The sequence below is a fragment of the Ranitomeya variabilis genome, chromosome 4 (genome assembly GCF_051348905.1).
Source record: "Ranitomeya variabilis isolate aRanVar5 chromosome 4, aRanVar5.hap1, whole genome shotgun sequence".
Lineage (NCBI taxonomy): Eukaryota > Metazoa > Chordata > Amphibia > Anura > Dendrobatidae > Ranitomeya > Ranitomeya variabilis.
The window spans coordinates 130,954,153-130,977,921 of NC_135235.1; the positions used below are offsets into that span (position 1 = coordinate 130,954,153).

General features: G+C 42.0%; 1 protein-coding gene across 2 annotated transcripts in view; it reads right to left on the bottom strand.

The window, feature by feature from the left end:
- Positions 1–23,769, bottom strand: part of LOC143770046 (cGMP-dependent protein kinase 2-like) — a 363,231-nt gene that overhangs the window by 78,084 nt on the left and 261,378 nt on the right. For both annotated transcript variants that reach the window (XM_077259271.1, XM_077259272.1), the window contains 2 exons: positions 8,271–8,421; positions 7,391–7,527 (listed from right to left, as the gene is read on the bottom strand). In XM_077259271.1, coding sequence (XP_077115386.1) covers positions 7,391–7,527; positions 8,271–8,421 — 288 coding nt within the window. The remainder of the gene's footprint in view (positions 1–7,390; positions 7,528–8,270; positions 8,422–23,769) is intronic.

The following is a 23,769-nucleotide window of genomic DNA, read 5'->3' on the forward strand; positions in this document are numbered from 1 at the left end:
AAAAACCAAACAACAGAAAATCAGCACTTAACTTATCCTGAAAGATCTGGGAGCAGGTAGGCAGGAACCAAACAGAGCACATCTGAACACATTGATAGCCGGCAAGGGAAATGACAGAAAGGCCAGGTAAAATAGGAAACACCCAGCCTCTGATGGACAGATGGAAACCAAAGGCCGCAACCCACCAAAGTCACCCAGTACCAGCAGTAACCACCAGAGGGAGCCCGCAAACAGAATCCACAACAGTACCCCCCCCTTGAGGAGGGGTCACCGAACCCTCACGAGAACCCCCAGGGCGATCAGGGTGAGCTCTATGGAAGGCGCGGACCAAATCAGTCGCATGAACATCGGAGGCGACCACCCAGGAATTGTCCTCCTGACCATAACCCTTCCATTTAACCAAATACTGGAGTTTGCGTCTGGAAACACGAGAATCCAAGATCTTTTCAACAACATACTCCAATTCTCCCTCCACCAGCACCGGAGCAGGAGGCTCGACCGAAGGAACAACAGGCACCTCATACCTCCACAACAACGACCGATGGAACACATTATGAATAGCGAACGATGCTGGGAGATCCAAACGGAAAGATACAGGGTTAAGAATCTCCGAGATCCTGTAAGGACCGATGAACCGAGGCTTGAACTTAGGAGAAGAGACCTTCATAGGGACAAAACGAGAAGACAACCACACCAAGTCCCCAACAAGAAGTCGGGGACCCACGCGGCGACGGCGATTAGCAAACTGCTGAGTCTTCTCCTGAGATAACTTCAAATTGTCCACCACCTGATTCCAAATGTGATGTAGCCTGTCCACCACCACGTCCACTCCAGGACAATCCAAAGACTCCACCTGACCAGAGGAAAAACAAGGATGAAACCCCGAATTACAAAAAAAAGGAGAGAAAACGTGGCCGAACTAGCCCGATTATTAAGAGCAAATTCGGCCAGTGGCAAAAAAGCAACCCAGTCATCCTGATCAGCAGAAACAAAACACCTCAAATAAGTTTCCAAGGTCTGATTAGTTCGCTCCGTCTGGCCATTCGTCTGAGGATGGAATGCAGACGAGAAAGACAAATCAATGCCCATCTTGGCACAAAACGTCCGCCAAAATCTAGACACAAACTGGGATCCCCTGTCAGAAACGATATTCTCCGGAATCCCATGCAAACGAACCACGTTCTGAAAAAACAAAGGAACCAACTCAGAGGAGGAGGGCAACTTAGGCAAGGGCACCAAATGAACCATCTTAGAAAAGCGGTCACACACAACCCAGATAACGGACATTTTCTGTGAAACCGGGAGATCAGAAATAAAATCCATGGAAATGTGCATCCAAGGCCTCTTCGGGATGGGCAAGGATAACAACAACCCACTAGCCCGTGAACAGCAAGGCTTAGCTCGAGCACACACTTCACAAGACTGCACAAAGGTACGCACATCCCTAGACAAGGAAGGCCACCAAAAAGACCTGGCCACCAAGTCTCTTGTACCAAATATTCCAGGATGACCAGCCAACACAGAAGAATGGACCTCGGAGATGACTCTACTGGTCCAATCATCCGGAACAAACAGTCTTTCTGGTGGACATCGATCCGGTTTATCCACCTGAAACTCCTGCAATGCGCGTCGCAAGTCTGGGGATACGGCGGACAATATTACCCCATCCCTAAGGATACCAGCAGGCCCAGTGTCTCCAGGAGAGTCAGGCACAAAACTCCTGGAAAGAGCATCTGCCTTCACATTCTTTGAACCTGGCAGGTATGAAACCACGAAATTGAAACGAGAAAAAAACAACGACCAACGAGCCTGTCTAGGATTCAAACGCCTGGCAGACTCAAGGTAAATGAGATTCTTGTGATCAGTCAAGACCACCACGCGATGTTTAGCACCCTCAAGCCAATGACGCCACTCCTCAAATGCCCACTTCATGGCCAAAAGCTCCCGATTACCCACATCATAATTGCGCTCGGCGGGCGAGAATTTTCTAGAGAAGAAAGCACATGGCTTCATCACCGAGCCATTAGAACTTCTCTGTGACAAAACCGCCCCCGCTCCAATCTCGGAAGCATCAACCTCCACCTGAAAAGGAAGTGAAACATCTGGTTGACCCAACACAGGAGCAGAAGAAAACCGGCGCTTAAGTTCCTGAAAGGCCTCCACGGCTGCAGGAGACCAATCAGCAACATCAGCACCCTTTTTAGTCAAATCAGTCAAAGGTTTAACAATACTGGAAAAATTAGCAATGAACCGACGATAAAAATTAGCAAACCCCAAGAACTTCTGAAGGCTCTTAACAGATGTAGGTTGTGTCCAGTCACAAATAGCCTGAACCTTAACGGGATCCATCTCAATAGTAGAAGGAGAAAAAATGTACCCCAAAAAAGAAATCTTCTGGACTCCGAAGAGACACTTTGAGCCCTTCACAAACAGAGAATTGGCCCGCAAAACCTGAAACACCTTCCTGACCTGTAGAACATGAGACTCCCAGTCATCAGAAAACACCAAAATATCATCCAAATACACAATCATAAACTTATCCAGATATTCACGGAAAATATTGTGCATAAAGGACTGAAAGACTGACGGAGCATTGGAGAGTCCAAAAGGCATTACCAAAATCTCAAAATGGCCCTCAGGCGTATTAAATGCGGTTTTCCACTCATCACCCTGTTTTATCCGCCCCAGATTATACGCACCATGAAGATCTATTTTAGTGAACCACCTAGCCCCCTTAATGCGAGCAAACAAATCAGTAAATAATGGCAATGGATACTGGTATTTGACTGTAATCTTATTCAAAAGGCGATAATCTATACAAGGCCTCAGGGAACCATCTTTTTTAGCCACGAAAAAAAAACCTGCTCCCAGAGGGGACGAAGATGGACGAATATGTCCTTTTTCCAAGGACTCCTTAATATAATTCCGCATATCAGTATGCTCTGGCAGTGACAGATTAAATAAACGACCCTTAGGGAACTTACTGCCAGGAATCAATTCTATAGCACAGTCACACTCTCTATGAGGAGGGAGCGAATTGAGCTTAGGCTCCTCAAAAACATCTCTATAATCCGACAAAAACGCAGGGATCTCCGAAGGAGTGGAAGAAGCGATAGAAATCGGAGGTGCCTAATCATGAACCCCCTGACATCCCCAACTTAGCACAGACATTGTTTTCCAGTCCAGGACAGGATTATGAGTTTGTAACCATGGCAGACCAAGCACTAGTACATCATGTAAATTATACAGTACAAGGAAGCGAATCACCTCCTGATGAACGGGAGTCATGCGCATGGTCACTTGTGTCCAATACTGCGGTTTATTCATAGCCAATGGTGTAGAATCAATTCCCTTCAGAGGAATAGGAACTTCCAGAGGCTCTAGACTAAAACCGCAGCGTTTAGCAAATGACCAATCCATAAGACTCAGGGCAGCGCCTGAATCCACATAGGCATCGACGGAAATGGAAGACAGAGAAAAAATCAGAGTCACAGACAAAATGAACTTAGACTGCAGAGTATCAATGGCAAAAGATTTAGCAACCCTTTTTGTGCGTTTAGAGCATGCTGATATAACATGAGCTGAATCACCACAATAAAAACACAAACCACTTTTCCGCCTAAAATTTTGCCGTTCACTTCTGGACTGAATTCTATCACATTGCATAGTCTCAGGTGCCTGTTCAGAAGACACCGCCAACTGGTGCACGGGTTTGCGCTCCCGTAAACGCCGATCAATCTGAATGGCCATAGCCATAGACTCATTCAGACCTGTAGGCGCAGGGAACCCCACCATAATATCCTTAATGGCCTCAGAAAGACCATTTCTGAAATTTGCAGCCAGGGCGCACTCATTCCACTGAGTAAGCACCGACCATTTCCGAAATTTCTGACAATATATCTCCGCTTCATCATGCCCCTGAGAGAGGGCTAATAAAGCCTTTTCAGCCTGAATCTCTAGGTTAGGTTCCTCATAGAGCAGTCCCAATGCCAGAAAAAACGCATCCACACTGAGCAATGCAGGATCCCCTGGTGCCAATGCAAATGCCCAATTCTGAGGGTCGCCCCGTAGGAACGATATAACAATCTTGACCTGTTGAGCAGGGTCTCCAGAGGAGCGAGATTTCAAAGAGAGAAACAATTTACAATTGTTCCTGAAATTCAGGAAGGTAGATCTATCTCCAGAAAAAAACTCTGGAATAGGAATTCTAGGTTCAGACATGGGAGTGTGAACCACGAAATCCTGTATGTTTTGAACCTTTGCCGCGAGATTACTCAGGCTGGAAGCCAAACTCTGGACATCCATGATAAACAGCTAAGATCAGAGCCATTCAAGGGTTAAGAGGAGGTAAGAAGCAGCTAGACAGCAATTAAGGGCTAGGCAGCAAAACTCTGAAGGAAAAAAAAAAAAAAAAATTTCCCTTGAACACTTCTTTTTCTCCTGCTTCAGCCCAAACAATTAACACTTTTTGGCCGGCTATACTGTCATGAATCCCCAATGGCTAGGGATAGCACAGGATAAGCAAGGTATAATAAATAACGGACGAGCTCTAGGGTGATGGAACCTGGGCTGACCGCTGCCCTACGCCTGACAAACGCAACTAGAGATAGCCAGGGAGCGTGCCTACGTTGGTTCTAGACGCCACGCACCAGCCTAAGAACTAACTAGTACTGCAGAGAAAACAAAGACCTCACTTGCCTCCAGAGGAATTAACCCCAAAGGTAAAGTTGCCCCCCACATGTATTGACGGTGAAATGAGAGGAAGGCACACACATAGAGATGATGTATATAGCTTTAGCAAATAGAGGCCCGCTGAAAACTAGAAAGCAGAATGACACAAAAGGGGACTGAGCGGTCAGCAAAAAACCCTAATCAAAAAAACCATCCTGAGATTACAAGAACCCATGTGCCAACTCATGGCACATGGGGAGAACCTCAGTCCACTAGAGCAACCAGCTAACAAAGAGACATTCTAAGCAAGCTGGACAAAAAACCAAACAACAGAAAATCAGCACTTAGCTTATCCTGAAAGATCTGGGAGCAGGTAGGCAGGAACCAAACAGAGCACATCTGAACACATTGATAGCCGGCAAGGGAAATGACAGAAAGGCCAGGTAAAATAGGAAACACCCAGCCTCTGATGGACAGATGGAAACCAAAGGCCGCAACCCACCAAAGTCACCCAGTACCAGCAGTAACCACTAGAGGGAGCCCGCAAACAGAATCCACAACAGAAACCCTATGCACGTCAATGGGGATTTTTTTTTCTCTCTCTCTCTCTCTCTCTCCTCCGTCCCAGCACAGAAAATTTCGTTTTACACATTCCAAATCGCTACTGCGCACAAGCGATAAAATGATGATAGGCGTGCACGCCCTAACCCCTATGTCATCACTCTGCCCACGCTCCTTCATTGGCTGTAAAAATGGCGCTAAACGCGTCATACGAAACGCGACTTTGGCGCCAAGATCGCGTACCGCATGGCCGACCCCACACAGGGATCGGGTCGGGTTTCATGAGACGCCGACTTTACCAAAAGTCGGCGACTTATGAAAATGAACGATCCGTTTCGCTCAACCCTAGTGATTAGTCCATTCTTCAGATGGTTTCAGTAGTTTAAATTAAAATTTTGAAACAGAAAAAAAGCCAGCAAAAATGAGAAAAAAAGGCTCAAAAAGACGTCAGAAAAAGGCACGTCAAGACAAAAGACGTTAGTGTGCCCTGAAGCGTCTTCCTTTGGCAAAACTCTAAAAGATGCTGTGTGCACATACCCTAAGAAATCCGTTGGAGTCTATATATCTTATAGATCAGATCTGTTTTTTTCTTTATGTAGTGGTAGAGGATTAGGCTTAGGACTAGGTTTTAATGTTTTGGTTGATTAGTTTATTGTGGTATAATTTATGTCTATAGTAAATTTGTTCTTTCTCCAATAAATAATAGTATGACATGGTGAAGATGTGGATTTATCGAGCGGTCACAAAAGCTCAGACTGCTCCACAGATGGCAGGTGTCGGCTGTGTTATGTTGTGAGATCCCTCTGGGATATGTGGTTTGGTTTCCTTCGGTTCCTCTGCAACATGACTGTGTGGTGCCAATGAGTTGCCAGATGAAGTCCCTAGTCATTGCCATCTTCTCTGGGCATCATAGGAGATTGTTATTTGTACTATGTACTGCATAAAAAATATTGCTAAATACTAAATATGTGTACGCTATTCTGCAATCCTGAATAAAAAGTCAAATTAGAAGTAATTTAGAAGAAAGTTAAAATAACATAGAAAAGCATATACATTTGAATCACTGCGCCCCCATTTCCCCAACCAAAAATAATTACATTAATTAAGGAAATATAAAATCATTTAACCCATAAGGTAAAAACCTAAAGAAAAAAAATGTTATTTTCTTGTTGACAGACCTCCTCTAAGAAATCAAAATAGTACATATAAAAAAACAAAGCTTGGCACGTACAGTAAATAGCAAAAATATGTAAGAAAACCTATATGGTTGATATCACTGTAATCGTGATGATGACCTGAAGAACGGTGTTCATAGGCCATTTTTACAAGGAATTCAACAAATATGAAACTCCAAAACAATGGTAGAATTGTGTTTTTAACCATTTCAACTAACTTACATTTTTTTCCCTGTTTTTTTGTTTTTTAAAGGCATTAATCACAAGGTTTTTGCTGCCCCATTTGAGAGTAGCACTTACTGGGTTACGTGCTGCAGTTTTGACCTAATCTCTTTATTATCTGCTGTGGATGTATCAGTTCTTTGAATGCTAAGCTTGGTATAATCCCGCCCACACCTCTAATTGGCAGCTATCCGTGTACACTGCGCATTGGCAAAAGACTTCCAATCAGTGGTGAGGTTGGGATTATACAGAGCTCATGAATATGGAGGACTATATGGCAGCAGGTTTACTAGCCAACTAGTGGTAATCTCTTGATGATAAAACAGTGATTTTATCAAACCTACAGCAAGCGGGTCAGTAAGTGTCACATCAGTGAAATCAGGTTGTCAGCCCTGACATTATGCTACTCTCAGATTACATAGTAAAATCGTGCTGACAGATTCCCTGTAAGTACATTGTGTAGTAAAATTAAATCAAACTACAACTCATTCCAACAATTCCTCAAAGAGTGTTGTTGATGAAAAAAAAATAATAAAAAAGCTAATTATTTTATTTTGGTTAGATTAGAAAAGTAAAAAGTTTGCTGTGCAAATAAAAGGTAACGCAATTTCCACTTGAAATGAAAATGTTTAGTTTCTTTACTCAAACCATTCTATAAATGGACCATTGTACAGCCGCACGCTGATGCTTACAGTATAGCAGTCACATATATTGAAATGCATCGCCGGGGTCTGAAGTATAGCAAAGCATTCTGATATCACCTGATGATGAAGGGGCAGTTGATCTGCTGCAATATATTCTTCTCCCAGTACACATGTTCTTGTTGATGTGTGTCTACAATGTGCTTCTTCTTAATGCACTTCAGAGCAAAAGTCATATCCTCGTCCTTTAGCTTTACCTGAAAGTGAAACAAACGTGTTCAAGATTGTGCTACACATAACAAATATTTAGCTGTAGGACAACCTGAACGGGTAAACTATGGATGTATCAAATGCATGGATGCACCACACAAACGTTCTGATTTAAACAACTCAGTCTAATAAAGGACCAAAAGTTTTGATCTGGCACTACTTAATATGTACTATCCATATGGGAAACACATGCACTGGTTGTTGGCATACAATTTAGTTTGTGTCCAGGCTTAGACGCAATGTTGTGTAGCTCTCCAGCTTATCACGGCTTTGCTTTCTAGCTGATAGAAATACACCAAATTGCTTCCCAACAGAGAAAACAGAAAAATGCCACCCGAGGCAAAGCTTTTACCTTGTCCTTTGCTCCAGTCTGACCCTGACATTGATTTATTCTACCATAGAACAAAAGCCTTATAATGTTATCACAATAATGTCACATTGATATAAGCCTCTGTGAGAAATCAAGGTCCATTTTGTCTTCTCAGTCCCCATTGCTTGCTTCTTGGCATAAAGCCCTCTCTGTTCAGTGGTGTATATAACCCACACCCACATTCCATTAAAGCGGAATATCTAGCTGGACACTATTACATGTATGCTGTCTCTTGATTCTTCACGCTCATTAATCCCAGCACCTCTAATCCGGCCTTGCAAATCAACTCCAGTGGGCCAGTTGCACCCACACATCTCTGTATAAACTCTATTAATTCCATAGTCTGACAGCTAATGTTACCAGCTCAACACGACCAAATCCTCCGGTGCCAAGAGTTGTGATGACATCCAAGTATCGGAATGGAGAAGTGCTGGAGAAGCGGGATACTAGCTCTCTTAGCTGGTTGACCTCTGAGTTGTCTCGAGAAATTGAATGGTGAAGACTCTTTCTTCTACAAAAGAAAACAATTATTTATCCTGGGATTAATTTTCCTTTTTTAAAAAATAGATCTATTATATTTTCTTTATTCAGATCATTTCCTGACTATTAACTATAGCTTCAAAACTACACATCCAGTAATTGAATAATGCTAATTAAAAATTGGATGTGAACTGCAAAGGGAATTGAAATAATTTGCAAAGACATTTCTATATTTTCAGAAATCAGCAAGGTTTTGCCTTGAGCTTTTGTTGTAGTTCTAGAGGAGAAACCCATAGTACATGTGAAAACTACAATTACAGTATAAGGATTCATTTGCACATCATTTTTTCATGCATGAGAAAAATGCTGAGTTTCACCCAAGCGTCATTTGAGTTTTCATTAGAAATTAGTTTGATTGGATTGTGAGTGCTATGTTTTTTCACAAAACCATAGACTTGCATTGCAATGATTAATCTGACCCTCAGAACAATCTCAGGAAAACACAGATAGCCCTTGTACACGAAAAATGTATCGTAGTGCACTGGACTTAATGATATATTACATATTGCACCCAAAAAACACTTAGAATTTTAGATTTTGTGGCATTGCTTAAAAGTGAATTAGATTAATTATATTTTTCAAAGAATAAAAATTATTTTTCAAAATAGTAATACTCATTCTCACAGGTTTAATTTCTGTGCCTACTATGTCTCAGCGGGAATCTACTTTTAAGCCCACATTGACTCATCAGAGACTACCACATACTGTATGCCCGCTCATTTACTCCTTTTAAAGATGCAATTTCTTGTTTTATTTTACTGTGTCTAGATACCGACCACATAAGTAGATGCCAGCAGGATTTGGGTGACGGAACAGGAGCTGTGGAGGGTGGATGAGGGCGAGTATTATTTATTTTAGTTTAATGCAGTCTGAAACATTGAAGGATAACTACAGTGTATATAGCTAATGGATCAGTAAAGCCACGGTTTTTCATTTTGACTTTTGGAGTTCCGCCTGTTTTTTTCTGATTTTCTACTTTGGAGGTTTGGACATCACCTTTAAAGGTATTATTGCACCCATTTTTTTTTGGTAGTGCTGCCAGAAATGTTTAAAATTATATATATATATATATATATATATATAAATATATATATATATATATATATATACACTATATACAGTATATATATATTTACAGTGGGTACGGAATGTATTCAGACCCCTTTAAATTTTTCACTCTTTGTTTCATTGCAGCCATTTGGTAAATTCAGAAAAGCTTATTTTTTTTCATTAATGTACACTCTGCACCCCATCTTGACTGAAAACAAACAGAAATGTAGAAATTTTTGCACATTTATTAAGAAATACAAAATGAAATATCACATGGTCATAAGTATTCAGACCCTCATATTTAAGTCACATGATGTCCACTTCCTTGTGATCCTCCTTGAGATGGTTCTACTCCTTCATTGGAGTCCAGCTGTGTTTAATTAAACTGATAGGACTTGATTTGGAAAGGCACACACCTGTCTATATAAGACCTCACAGTGCATGTCAGACCAAATGAGATTCATGAGGTCAAAGGAACTAGCCAAGTAGCTCAGAGACAGAACTGTGCAAGGCACAGATCTGGCCAAGGTTACAAAATAATTTTTGCAGTACTCTAGGTTCCTAAGAGCACTGTGGCCTCCATAGTTCTTAAATGGAAGAAGTTTGGGACCACTGGAAGTCTTCCTAGACCTGGGCGTCCAGCCAAACTGAGTAATTGTGAGAGAAGAGCCTTGGTGAGAGAGGTAAAGAAGAACCCCAAGATCACTGTGGCTGAGCTCCACAGTTGCAGTAGGGAGATAGGAGAAAGTTCCACAAAGTCAACAATCACTGCAGCCCTCCACTACTGCCTTTATGGCAGAGTGGCCCAATGGAAGCCTCTTCTCAGTGCAAGACATATAAAATCCCGCATAGAGTTTGCTTAAAACACACATGAAGGACTCCCAGACTATGAGAAATAAGATTCTCTGGTATGTTAAGACTAAGATAGACCTTTTTGGTGATAATTCTAAGCGGTATGTGTGGAGAAAACCAGTCACTGCTCATCACCTGCCCAATCCCAACAGTGAAACATGGTGGTGGCAGCATTACACTATGGGGGTGTTTTTCAGCTGCAGGGACAGGATGACTGGTTGCCACTGAAGGAAACATGAATTCGACCAAGTACAGAGATGTCCTGAATAAAAACCTCTTCCAGAGTGCTCTGGACCTCAGACTTGGCCAAAGGTTCACCTTCCAACAAGACAATGACCCTAAGCACACAGCTAAAATAACAAAGGAGTGGCTTCAGAACAACTCTGTGACCATTTTTGACTGTCCCAGCCAGAGCCCTGACCTAAACCCAATTGAGCATCTCCGATGAGATCTGAAAATTGCTGTCCACCAGTGTTCATCATCCAACCTGACGGAATTGGAGAGGATCTGCAAGGAAGAATGACAAAGGATCCCCAAATCCAGGTGTGAAAAACTTTTTGCATCATTCCCAAGAAGACTCATGGCTGTACTAGCTCAAAAGGGTGCTTCTACTCAATACTGAGCAAAGGGTCTGAATACTTATGACCATGTGATATTTCAGTTTTTCTTTTTTAATAAATTTGCTAAAGATTTCTATATTTTCAGGGTTTTTTTCAGTCAAGATGGAATGCAGAGTGTACATTAATGAAAAAAATGAACTTTTTTGAATTTACCAAATGGCTGCAATGAAACAAAAAGTGAAAAATTTAAAAGGATCCTCCATACTCACTGTAGCTATCCAGGATGTGTGCCAAAGGGCACATCTTTGATAAAATTCAAATAGTAAGCAAAGGCTTGTGTACACTGGTAAATAAAAATTAATAAGGTATTTAAGGCACGTGAAGAGGTAGCAGGTAATCAGGCTGATCATTCAATACATGTCAGCAGGCAATCTGTGCTTTGCAGTAAGATTTTTCTAGGCCATTAGGGAAGCCTGAAGCAAAATGTGTTTCATACGTCTGATTGTCAATCATTCTACTCCACACATATTGAAATGTATCTGCCCAAGCTAATTTACTAACATATCAGTAACCTTTTTTCAAAGCATCTGAGCACAGTGCATCATATCAACTATCACACACTAGGGGTATACACTCACCGGCCACTTTATTAGGTACACCATGCTAGTAACGGGTTGGACCCCCTTTTGCCTTCAGAACTGCCTCAATTCTTCGTGGCATAGATTCAACAAGGTGCTGGAAGCATTCCTCAGAGATTTTGGTCCATATTGACATGATGGCATCACACAGTTGCCGCAGATTTGTCGGCTGCACATCCCAAAGATGCTCCATACAAGGCAGGATGGATCCATGCTTTCATGTTGTTTACGCCAAATTCTGACCCTACCATCCGAATGTCGCAGCAGAAATCGAGACTCATCAGACCAAGCAACGTTTTTCCAATCTTCTACTGTCCAATTTCGATGAGCTTGTACAAATTGTAGCCTCAGTTTCCTGTTCTTAGCTGAAAGGAGTGGTACCCGGTGTGGTCTTCTGCTGCTGTAGCCCATCTGCCTCAAAGTTCGACGCACTGTGCGTTCAGAGATGCTCTTAGGCCTACCTTGGTTGTAACGGGTGGCGATTTGAGTCACTGTTGCCTTTCTATCAGCTCGAACCAGTCTGCCCATTCTCCTCTGACCTCTGGCATCAACAAGACATTTCCGCCCACAGAACTGCCGCTCACTGGATTTTTTTTCTTTTTCGGACCATTCTCTGTAAACCCTAGAGATGGTTGTGCGTGAAAATCCCAGTAGATCAGCAGTTTCTGAAATACTCAGACCAGCCCTTCTGGCACCAACAACCATGCCACGTTCAAAGGCACTCAAATCACCTTTCTTCCCCATACTGATGCTCGGTTTGAACTGCAGGAGATTGTCTTGACCATGTCTACATGCCTAAATGCACTGAGTTGCCGCCATGTGATTGGCTGATTAGAAATTAAGTGTTAACAAGAAGTTGGACAGGTGTACCTAATAAAGTGGACAGTGAGTGTATTTGCACAATGATATTTTTTTACTACGTTTTCCAAACCAAAATCCTTTTGTATTCCACATAAAATCTATGTCCTACTGATTACAAAAGGCAATCTGTGTTGTGGAGTTTTACCATTTGCATTTAAAATCCACATTGTAATAAAAAAAGCAAAAAAAAACAAGTGATACACCAGTTATTGTAGCAGATACTGCTCTGAAACCATGACAAGAAACCAGTGGTATAACTTAAAACTTGCTCCAATGGGGTCACCAGTTATTGCAAGCTTTTACTAGTAATGGTCTTTTCATATGGGCCAAAGGGACGTTTCGGGCCCTCTAGGTTCAAGGGCCCAGGTGTGATTGCAGCTCCTGTACCACTTAGGCCGGGGTTACACCTAACGTATAAAAATACGGTCCATTTTTTACGGCCGAGATACGCAAAAAAAGTTCCTGAACAGTGATGCGTATTCAATGTGATTTTTTTCTCCAAAAAATATCTGTGTGTCATCCGTATGGCATCCGTACGGCGAGATTTTCTCACCGGCCTGCAAAATGGACATATAATGGATCCATGGGCTCAAATATTCGTGAAAGCATATATACAGTCTATATATATATATATATATATATGTATATATATATATATATATATATATATATATATTTATATTTCATACAGAGCTAGATAGCAGAAAAGCCGGTAATTCAATTGCTATATTTTGCTAACTCCTTATCAAACCCGACAGGATATGAGACATGGTTTACATACAGAAAACCATTTCATATCCCTTATTTTTTTTACATATTCCTCACTAATAATGTTAGTAGTGTGTGTGTGCAAAATTTGGGAGATCTAGGTGTTAAAATAAAGGGTTAAATCACGGAAAAAACTGACGTGGGCTCCCGCACAATTTTCTCCGCCAGAGTGGGAAAACCAGTGACTGAGGGCAGATATTAATAGCCGAGAGAGGGACCATGGTTATAGGACCCCCCCTGGCTAAAAACATCTGCCCCCAGCCACCCCTGAAAAGGCACATCTGTAAGATGCGCCTATTCTGGCACTTAGCCACTCTCTTCCAACTCCCGAGTAGCAGTGGGATATGGGGTAATAAGAGGTTAATGTCACCTAGCTATTGTAAGGTGACATTAAGCCTGGTTAATAATGGAGAGGAGTCAATAAGACACCTAGGCATTATTAATCCAATAGTAGGAAAGGGTTAAAAATACACACACACATTAACCCTTTATTTTAACACCTAGAGCTCCAAAATTTTGCACACACACACACACACTACTAACATTATTAGTGAGAAATAAGTAAAAATGTAACGGATATGAAATGGTTTACTGTATGTAAACCATGTCTCATATCCTGTCGGGTTTGGTAGGATTTCGCAAAAGCCGGCAATTGAATTTCCGGCTTTTATGCTATCTAGCTCTGTATTAAATATAAATATATATATATATATATATATATATATATATATATATATATATATATATACAGTACAGACCAAAAGTTTGGACACACCTTTTCATTTCAAGATTTTTCTGTATTTTCATGACTATGAAAATTGTACATTCACACTGAAGGCATCAAAACTATGAATTAACACATGTGGAATTATATACTTAACAAAAAAGTGTGAAACAACTGAAATTATGTCTTATATTCTAGGTTCTTCAAAGTAGCCACCTTTTGCTTTGATGACTGCTTTAGGACACTGCTATAGGACACTGGTGCGTATTTCTCGCAAGGCAGATGTGTGGTCCATGTGTAATCCGTATTTTTCTTGCCCCTATAGACTTGCATTTGCGTATTTTTGGAGGAATACGCTGACAAACGCAGCATGCTGCGATTTTCTCAGCCCATTAAATACGGCCGAGAAATATATGACTGATGGAAGCTGCCCCATAGAGAAACATTGGTCCGAGTGCAATGCGTAGTTTTTGCGCCTAAAACTCATCCCTATTTTTCTCTAGTGTGATCCCGGCCTAATAGTTACTCCCCTGCAAGGAGCCATCTATGGATTAGCTCTATTAGGCCTCATTCAGACATCTGTGTTCTATCCATTTTTTGTCACTTACACAACACGGACCGGTGCTACTCACTTGTCCATTCTTTTTCTGGCAGCATGGGTGATAAGCACTAATACAAGTCTATGGGTCTGTGAAGAACACATACAGCATCTGTATGCCATCCATGCACTCTCTGTATTAACAATGCAAAGGATAGGAGAAGATTTGTAATTTACTTATCCATGCATGAAAAACACTGATTATAAAAACGGACTTTTGGACCAAACACTGATCCAAAGCACTGACACCAATACCTTTTTTTTCACATAAGTATTTAAACACAGAAATGTGAATGAGGCCTCAGAAGGAGCTAATTTACAAGTGGAGCCGCAGCAAGAAAAATCTATTTTCTGACCATACCTCTCCCTGCCCCATTGCCCATAGTAGTGCGTAGGCTGAAATGAAGGATAAGGTTATGGACAAAAAAGTAAATGTCACAATCATCATTTTCTGTCCTGACTCACATAGAGACAGATTCGTTTAGTAATAATAGCTGGATGAATATAGATTGCTTTAAACTAAAGAATTTTTAATAATATATTTTTTATCTCAAGTATTAAAAAAAAGGAAGTTATATAAATGCACATTATTGTGCCCACCTTGAAGATCCTTAAAGGGAACCTGTCAGCAGGGTTGTGCACAGTAACCTACAGACAGTGTCAGGTCGGTGCCGTTATACTGATTAAAATGATACCTTGGTTGATGAAATCCGTCTTGTGGTTGTTCTTTAATATTTATTTTCAGTTTTGTGTTAATGAGATTCTTGAGCCCTAAGGCAGGGTTGGTGTATGTGGTTCTCTGATTAGATATTCATAATGCAGACTGCTGACAGGTCACTGCTCCCTCAGTGACTCGCCCCCTAGTTTCCTTATTTGCATAATGAATATCTGCACATAAGTAAAAAAAAAACAAAAAAACTTCAGCAGTCTGGCACCTGCTCTGCAGCAACATCGCATGTTTTATGTGCCAATAATACGCTTTAGGCCGGTTTCACATGTCGTGATATCACTTTTGTGTACTACATGTTAGGGATCGAGTTCCCACTTCTGCGCAGGGGAATCTCAGGCCGTCTCTGCTGCAGTCTCCCATGCTTCTCCTGCCGCAGTGGAGTCTGCTCAGCGGTCCCAGTGTCTTGCTCAGTCCCACTCTGTACAAAGAGTTACTGCTGCTTCTCCGGCTTCTGCCATTGAAGTCAGTGCTGGGTAGCGGCGAACAGACGCTTCTGGGACTAAGTCCTGCTTTTCTCGTTCTGAGCATGCCCTGAGTGAGATCTCTCAGTGGAGATCGAGGGTCACATGGTCAGACACTGCAGCTAAGTCCATTGGTCCTTTCAGGAAGGTCCTTTAATTGCAAAGGCTAAGTCTTGCTTTGCACACACTGAGCATGCCCAGGGCAAGATCTCTCAGTGGAGATTTAGGGTCACATGCTCTGGTATGACAGTCTCTCATTGGTCCTTTTAGGAAGGTCTTTTACTTGCTGCAGCTATATAAGGCTCGCATGGCCGCACGGCCATGCGCTAGTGTACATTTGTATACGTGTATTTGTTGTGAGTGCAAGTCGTTCATTAAATACCCCTACCCTATCGTATGAAAGATCGCGTAAGGTGTATGGCTGCTACCTAGCGTCCGACTAAACACTCCACATGTTACACACGAGTCAGCGTCTATCGTCGCTGTGACCGCCAGTGCGGCGCCACGCGCCAGTAGTGCGCTTCTTAACCTACGTCTGGGTACTAGTGGTGTCTGCCAGCACGGCACAGTTTGCACTTCGGTGCTCTTACTATACCTACACACCCAGTTGCGGTGTGGTGAGCAAGTTGTCTGTACGGACTTCTACCCTGAGTCTTGGGATTGAGTTCGCCGACTCCTTGCTTGCACTCATTTGTGCGGTATTGCGGACCTGTGGCTTAGCAGGGTTCGCTTCCACCGTCATATAGCGCCGCCATTTGCTAGCAGCGGGTTTTCACCTGCACGGTGGACCCCGGACTGCGAACGCACCAATATTATTACATCTTCTACTTGGTGCGTTCCGCCTGTCCTAACACTACATGTGTGGCAACCGTGTGCTGCATCAGTACCACAATTACAGCCTCCGGGAAAGCAGTGCTACAGTAAGTGCTGTTCCCCTGCGTGTGGTGCTGAAGTCGGCTGTCATCCCTTCTCCCCTGCTCTGCCGGCAGCAGTGAGAGCAGGGGAGAATGAATAAAAGAAAAACCTGACGTGGGGTCCCCCCTGTTTTTCAGCCAACCCGGCAAAACCCACAGGTGCGGGCTGCTATTCTCAGGCTGATAAGAGGCCATGGATATGGGCCCCCCTAGCCCAGTAACTAGCGGTGACATCACTGAGTCACTGAGTCGCTGCTTCTCATTCACTCCACAGAAATTTACAGCCGAGGGCGGTCGCATTAGCACCGCTCTCGGTTGTAAACTGTACATTCCCATTCATGGGACTGACTGTACGCTTGTCAGGTATAGGTACAATGCCTACAAGTAGTATTCAACCCTCTGCAGATTTAGCAGGTTAAATAAGATGCAAATAAGTTAGAGCCTTCAAACTTCAAACAAGAGCAGGATTTATTAACAGATGCATAAATCTTACAAACCAAAAAGTTTTGTTGCTCAGTTAAATTTTTATAAATTTTAAACATAAAAGTGTGGGTCAATTATTATTCAACCCCTAGGTTTAATATTTTGTGGAATAACCTTTGTTTGCAATTACAGCTAATAATCGTCTTTTATAAGACTTGATCAGGCCGGCACAGGTCTCTGGAGTTATCTTGGCCCACTCCTCCATGCAGATCTTCTCCAAGTTATCTAGGTTCTTTGGGTGTCTCATGTGGACTTTAATCTTGAGCTCCTTTCACAAGTTTTCAATTGGGTTAAGGTCAGGAGACTGACTAGGCCACTGCAACACCTTGATATTTTGACTCTTGAACCAGGCCTTGGTTTTCTTGGCTGTGTGCTTTGGGTCGTTGTCTTGTTGGAAGATGAAATGACGACCCATCTTAAGATCTTTGATGTAGGAGCGGAGGTTCTTGGCCAAAATCTCCAGGTAGGCCGTGCTATTTATCTTCCCATGGATGCGGACCAGATGGCCAGGCCCCTTGGCTGAGAAACAGCCCCACAGCATGATGCTGCCACCACCATGCTTGACTGTAGGGATGGTATTCTTGGGGTCATATGCAGTGCCATCCAGTCTCCAAACGTCACGTGTGTGGTTGGCACCAAAGATCTCGATCTTGGTCTCATCAGACCAGAGAACCTTGAACCAGTCAGTCTCAGAGTCCTCCAAGTGATCATGAGCAAACTGTAGACGACATGATGCTTTGAAAGTAAAGGTACCTTACGGGCTCGTCTGGAACGGAGACCATTGCGGTGGAGTACGTTACTTATGGTATTGACTGAAACCAATGTCCCCACTGCCATGAGATCTTCCCGGAGCTCCTTCCTTGTTGTCCTTGGGTTAGCCTTGACTCTTCGGACAAGCCTGGCCTCGGCACGGGAGGAAACTTTCAAAGGCTGTCCAGGCCATGGAAGGCTAACAGTAGTTCCATAAGCCTTCCACTTCCGGATGATGCTCCCAACAGTGGAGACAGGTAGGCCCAACTCCTTGGAAAGGGTTTTGTACCCCTTGCCAGCCTTGTGACCCTCCACGATCTTGTCTCTGATGGCCTTGGAATGCTCCTTTGTCTTTCCCATGTTGACCATGTATGAGTGCTGTTCACAAGTTTGGGGAGGGTCTTAAATAGTCAGAAAAGGCTGGAAAAAGAGATAATTAATCCAAACATGTGAAGCTCATTGTTCTTTGTGCCTGAACTACTTCTTAATACTTTAGGGGAACCAAACAGAATTCTGGTGGGTTGAGGGGTTGAATAATAAATGACCCTCTGAAAAGACTTTTCACAATTTAAAAAAAAAATAAACAAAGAAATAACATTCTTTTTTGCTGCAGTGCATTTCACACTTCCAGGCTGATCTACAGTCCAAATCTCACAATGCCAAGTTAATTCCAAATGTGTAAACCTGCTAAATCTGCAGGGGGTTGAATACTACTTGTAGGCACTGTATATTGTTGGTTTTTTATTTATTTTTTTTACAGGAGATCGAGGGCTTCGCTTGGATTGGCTGACTAATAAAGATGGCAACACTGTGTTTATTGTTTTAGTTCATTAAAAGACTTTATTCTTACTGTGTGGTGTTTTATTAACCCTTTAACAACTATAGGATTAGTAATGGAGAGGTGTCTTATTGACACTTCTCCATTACTAAGCCGGCTTAATGCCACCTTACAATAGGTGGACGCCATTTTCAAATTGAGGGTTTTTTCTTTCCTCTAGCTAAGTAACTTGAATAAAATGTATTATTGACAACACTAACAATGCGATTTTGCCGCAGATCAGGTGCCACGGCTGGTACCTGCCTGCAGAAGGTTTTTTTTACGTATGTACAGATATTCATTATGCAAACTAGGGGGCAGGTCAGTGAGGGATCAGTGACCTGTCAGCAGTCTGCATTATGAATACCTAATCAGAGCACCACATACACCAACCCCGCCTTAGGGCACGAGAATCTCATGGTAACACAAAACCCATAATTTTAATAATTAAACACACAGACACCAAATATGGATAAATAATGGCCCTGGTGTTTTATTCAGGGTAACCATAAAAATACTTTGCAATAAATAAATAATCTCATAACCGTTTACCAATAAATTGACCATACCAAACCAATCCACCCAAATAAATTGGGCAATTTTCCCTCGAATATAACACACGACATGCAATTAAAATAAGGGAGGGAGGGCAGGATCTTCTTTCTTCAAAAAGGTGAATGAGGTAAACTGAGCAACTTTAGGCTATTTATAGATAACCAGTTTCCCGGTTTTTTATGAATAGACCAATCAGATGATGCAAAAAAGTGAGATAAAAACCGGCAATAACCAGCCAAAAACCAGCTCGTGTCGACTCGCCACAGCTTTACTCAGGAAATCATAAGACCATATATGGTCAAAACAGGAAACATACTAAAAAGGCCATAAAACCAAATCATTAGTGCCAAAATTAATTAGCAAAATCAGGGTCCGTGTTTGTTGAGACCCCCCCTACATTATATTCGGGGGAGGGCTGCCATGGTAACACAAAACCCATAATTTTAATAAATAAACACACAGACACCAAATATGGATAAATAATGGCCGTGGTGTTTTATTCAGGGTAACCATAAAAATACTTTGCAATAAATAAATAATCTCATAGCCATTTACCAATAACTTGACCATACCAAACCAATCCACCCAAATAAATTGGGCAATTTTCCCACACGCCATGGCTCAAAGAGACATGGCCCCCCAAAACACCACAGCCATTGCTCAATCATAGACTGAAGATCTAGATTAAAAATATCTAGACCTATGTCAGACAAGTGAATCATATAATTCCGATAAAGTCCTGGAGTAAAACCTTCTAGATCCAAATGCCTGTAAGAGAAACTTTCAACCAAAAACATGAAACATTCCATTCCTTTGTTGATTCTTCTTCTAATCCTGTCGAGGAAAAATGGAGTGGACCAAAGTAACCTCGGAATGATTTCGGAAGAGGTGTTGCAAAATGTAAGTTTTAAAAAAGAAACGCCATTCCTCATTTGAGCAAGGAGGTCCACCGTTTTGTTTTTTCCAATATCGTTACCTCCCAAATGAATAATGACCAAGTCAGGTAGCGGAAATTTGGCAGCCCATTCTACTAACTCGGAAACCAAATCCTTCCATTTCATACCTCTGACACTGTGCCAAAAGACTTGTAGATAACAGGGATTAAAAGAAAGGTTTTCAGTGTAGGACCTTTGACAAGCTCTCTTCCGAGCCAAAAAAATAAAAGAGTGTCCAATGATCCAAACGGATAAATGATCTGCAAATGGAATATCAACTTTTAATAAACATAAAGATCCGGCCAAACATATAATTTGAATCTTCTAGAGTCCCATCTACATAACTGCATAATCTTACCATCTCTGAAAACCAACCTAGCTGCTTCCGTTGCAGCACCGATTCTGAATGAATGTGATGAGATTTTAAGATGACCTTTTCCTAATTTACCCAGACATCTTTTTAATATTGTGTTAAACTGGAAAATAGTGGCTGGCTCACCATTTGAGTGAATAAAAAATAGCCCAGAGATGAATGGCCTAAATTTTAACCAATTTTTTGCACGTCACAGGGCAAACAGGAGAGTCAGGAATTGAATTTAAACGGATACTAGCTCCTTTGCCCAACTGGTCAGTCTTAGATCTCCTAATAGATAAGACCAAATAAGAATCATGTATAGACACGTCAGAAATCAACAAACCCGACGGCATAGACTTTTTTGCTGAAACAGTCTCGCCTACCCGAAGCGTCACAAAAAATGCAAAACAAAAAGCAATATAAAACAAACAAGACTCCACAGCATTAATGCAAACCGCATCTAAACCCTGGCACAAATCCTTCAACAGCCCGAAAGATATCGGCCGCCTGGTGTCTTGTTTAAAAGTTCCTCTCCTAAAACCTTTCAGAAATTGTTTAACTGGAAAAAAACTAGATAAAGGAGCTTTACCCGCTAATTTTCAGAAAAAAGAAACACCGATAGATAATGCAGAGTATGAAATACCCCTGTTAACTAAATATTCTGCAAATTTTATAGCCGATACCGGAGAAGATTCGGCATAGTCAAAATTACTAAAACCACAAAAGTTAACCCATTGGTTCCATGTGGCAGAATAGTTGGCCCATGATTTAGCAGCCAATCAGTTTTTAATAAAAAGATGGATCAACCCTGGATTATGTCCCAAAGATGAGGAGGGAAGAAAGTTGGTTCTTTATCGGTGTCCGGAGCCAATTGCCGGAATACTGACCACTGCCGATGACAAATGGAATTGGAAATTAAAATATTATCATCACGGCCCAAACTAGACTTTAACCAAATGTTAAATTTTAAGCAATAGAAGACCAACGATTAGTGTTGAGCATTCCGATACCGCAAGTATCGGGTATCGGCCGATATTTGCTGTATCGGAATTCGATACCGAGATCCGATACTTTTGTGGTATCGGGTATCGGTATCGAAACAACATTAATGTGTAAAATACAACATTAATGTGTAAAATAAAGAATTAAAATAAAAAATATTGCTATACTCACCTCTCCGACGCAGCCTGGACCTCACCGAGGGAACCGGCAGCGTTCTTTGCTTAAAATGCGCGCTTTTCCTTCCTTCCGTGACGTCACGGCTTCTGATTGGTCGCGTGCCGCCCATGTGGCTGCGACGCGACCAATCACAGCAAGCCGTGACGTAATTTTCAGGTCCTTCTAGGCATTCAGTATTTTAAAATTACGTTCCGGCTTTGTGATTGGTCGCGTCGCGGTCACATGGGCGACGCGACCAATCACAAGCCGTGACGTCACGGGAGGCAGGAAACGCGCGCATTTTTAAAATTACGTCGCGGCTTGTGATTGGTTGCATGCCGCCCATGTGACCGCGACGCGACCAATCACAGCAAGCCGTGACGTAATTTCAGGTCCTGAATGCAGAAATAGGCATCAGGAAGATTCGCTTGCTGGCTGGCATGAGGATGGTGGGTCAGGAACTGGAGCAGAAACTTCACCCGCTGCCAAGGCAGGTTTAAAAGCAAGGCAGCTCTTTTACGACTCCGCTCCATCCTCTTCACCGGCCCTCAGCACGATCTGTTGCAACAGGCTGTCCATCTTCTTTCTTCAAAAAGGTGAATGAGGTAAACTGGGCAACTTTAGGCTATTTATAGATAACCAGTTTCCCAGTCTTTTATGAATAGACCAATCAAATGATGCAAAAAAGGCGTAATAAAAACCGGCAATAACCAGCCAAAAACCAGCTCGTGTCGCCACAGCTTTACTCAGGAAATCATAAGACCATATATGGTCATAACAGGAAACATACTAAAAAGGCCATAAAACCAAATCATTAGTGACAAAATTAATTAGTAAAATCAGGGTCCGTGTTCCCATGAGACCCCCCCTACATTAGATTCGGGGGAGGGCTGCCATTAACACGAAACTGAAAATAAAGATTAACGAACAACCACAAGATGGATTACATCAACCAAGGTATCATTTTATTCATTATAACGGCGCCGATCTGACACTGTGTTTAAGTTGCTATGCACTATCCTGCTGACGGGTTCCCTTTTAGATTTATGGACCCCTGGATAATTATGACCTGGAGCACCCCTCTGTACTGCATAAGATATTAAGCGTAATCCCCCAGTGTAAAACATCTAGGATGCCATTTCCAATACAAAATGTGCTAGATGTGAAATGAAGCACAGCACATGACAGGAATATAAATGTCTTCATATTATAGCTCCAAGGGGGTCCTTATAGGAACACTACATGTCACAGTATATGTTGCGTTATTAACAGAAATACTGAAGTACAGAACAGCTGTTACTGGCAGTATAATCCTCAATAGACGTCTGAGATGATAATATTAAACACCCAGCCAATATTAGCAAAAATGGTATGGATGGTGTTTTTTTACATGTTCAAAGCTATTGGGAACTTTTCCTGTTATGTAGAAATTAGCATTTAGCAAATCGAGAACAAATAGTCTAAAATTCAATTGAAAGAAAATAAGAAAGGTTTTACATTCAGTCAGTATTAATATGACATCACACAGCGGCCAAGACTGTAATTAGAAATAAGGAGTTCTGATGGTTTTCTAGAAGGTGTGAATGGGCAGTGATAAGAAACTGTTATGATTAATTGGTTCTTGGAGTGTGAGGATGTCTGTGGCCATGAAAGCAGAGATTGCTTCTCCAGATGTAATTTAAGGCCCGGAGGATTAAGCACTCTATGGGAGTCATGAAACTACTTTTCCAAATAAGAATATTTTGTCATTGACATAACGATTCACTATTTAATCTGCCATTATAGAAAGATTCAGGAATAAAGAATATTATTAGAACACGTAGCAGGATATTCATTTTTTGGGATGTTTCTCCATGTGGAGTGTGCCACGGTACATGCAGGGACTTATAGGCAATATTCCTCTGGGAATTTGTATTCCCAAAGGAGCATTGCATGGCTGATTAGTCTTCTGACATGGCACACTCCACAAAGAGCAACGTTACCCCTTAACCCCTTCACCCCCAAGGGTGGTTTGCACGTTAATGACCGGGCCAATTTTTACAATTCTGACCACTGTCCCTTTATGAGGCTATAACTCTGGAACGCTTTGACGGATCTTGGCGATTCTGAC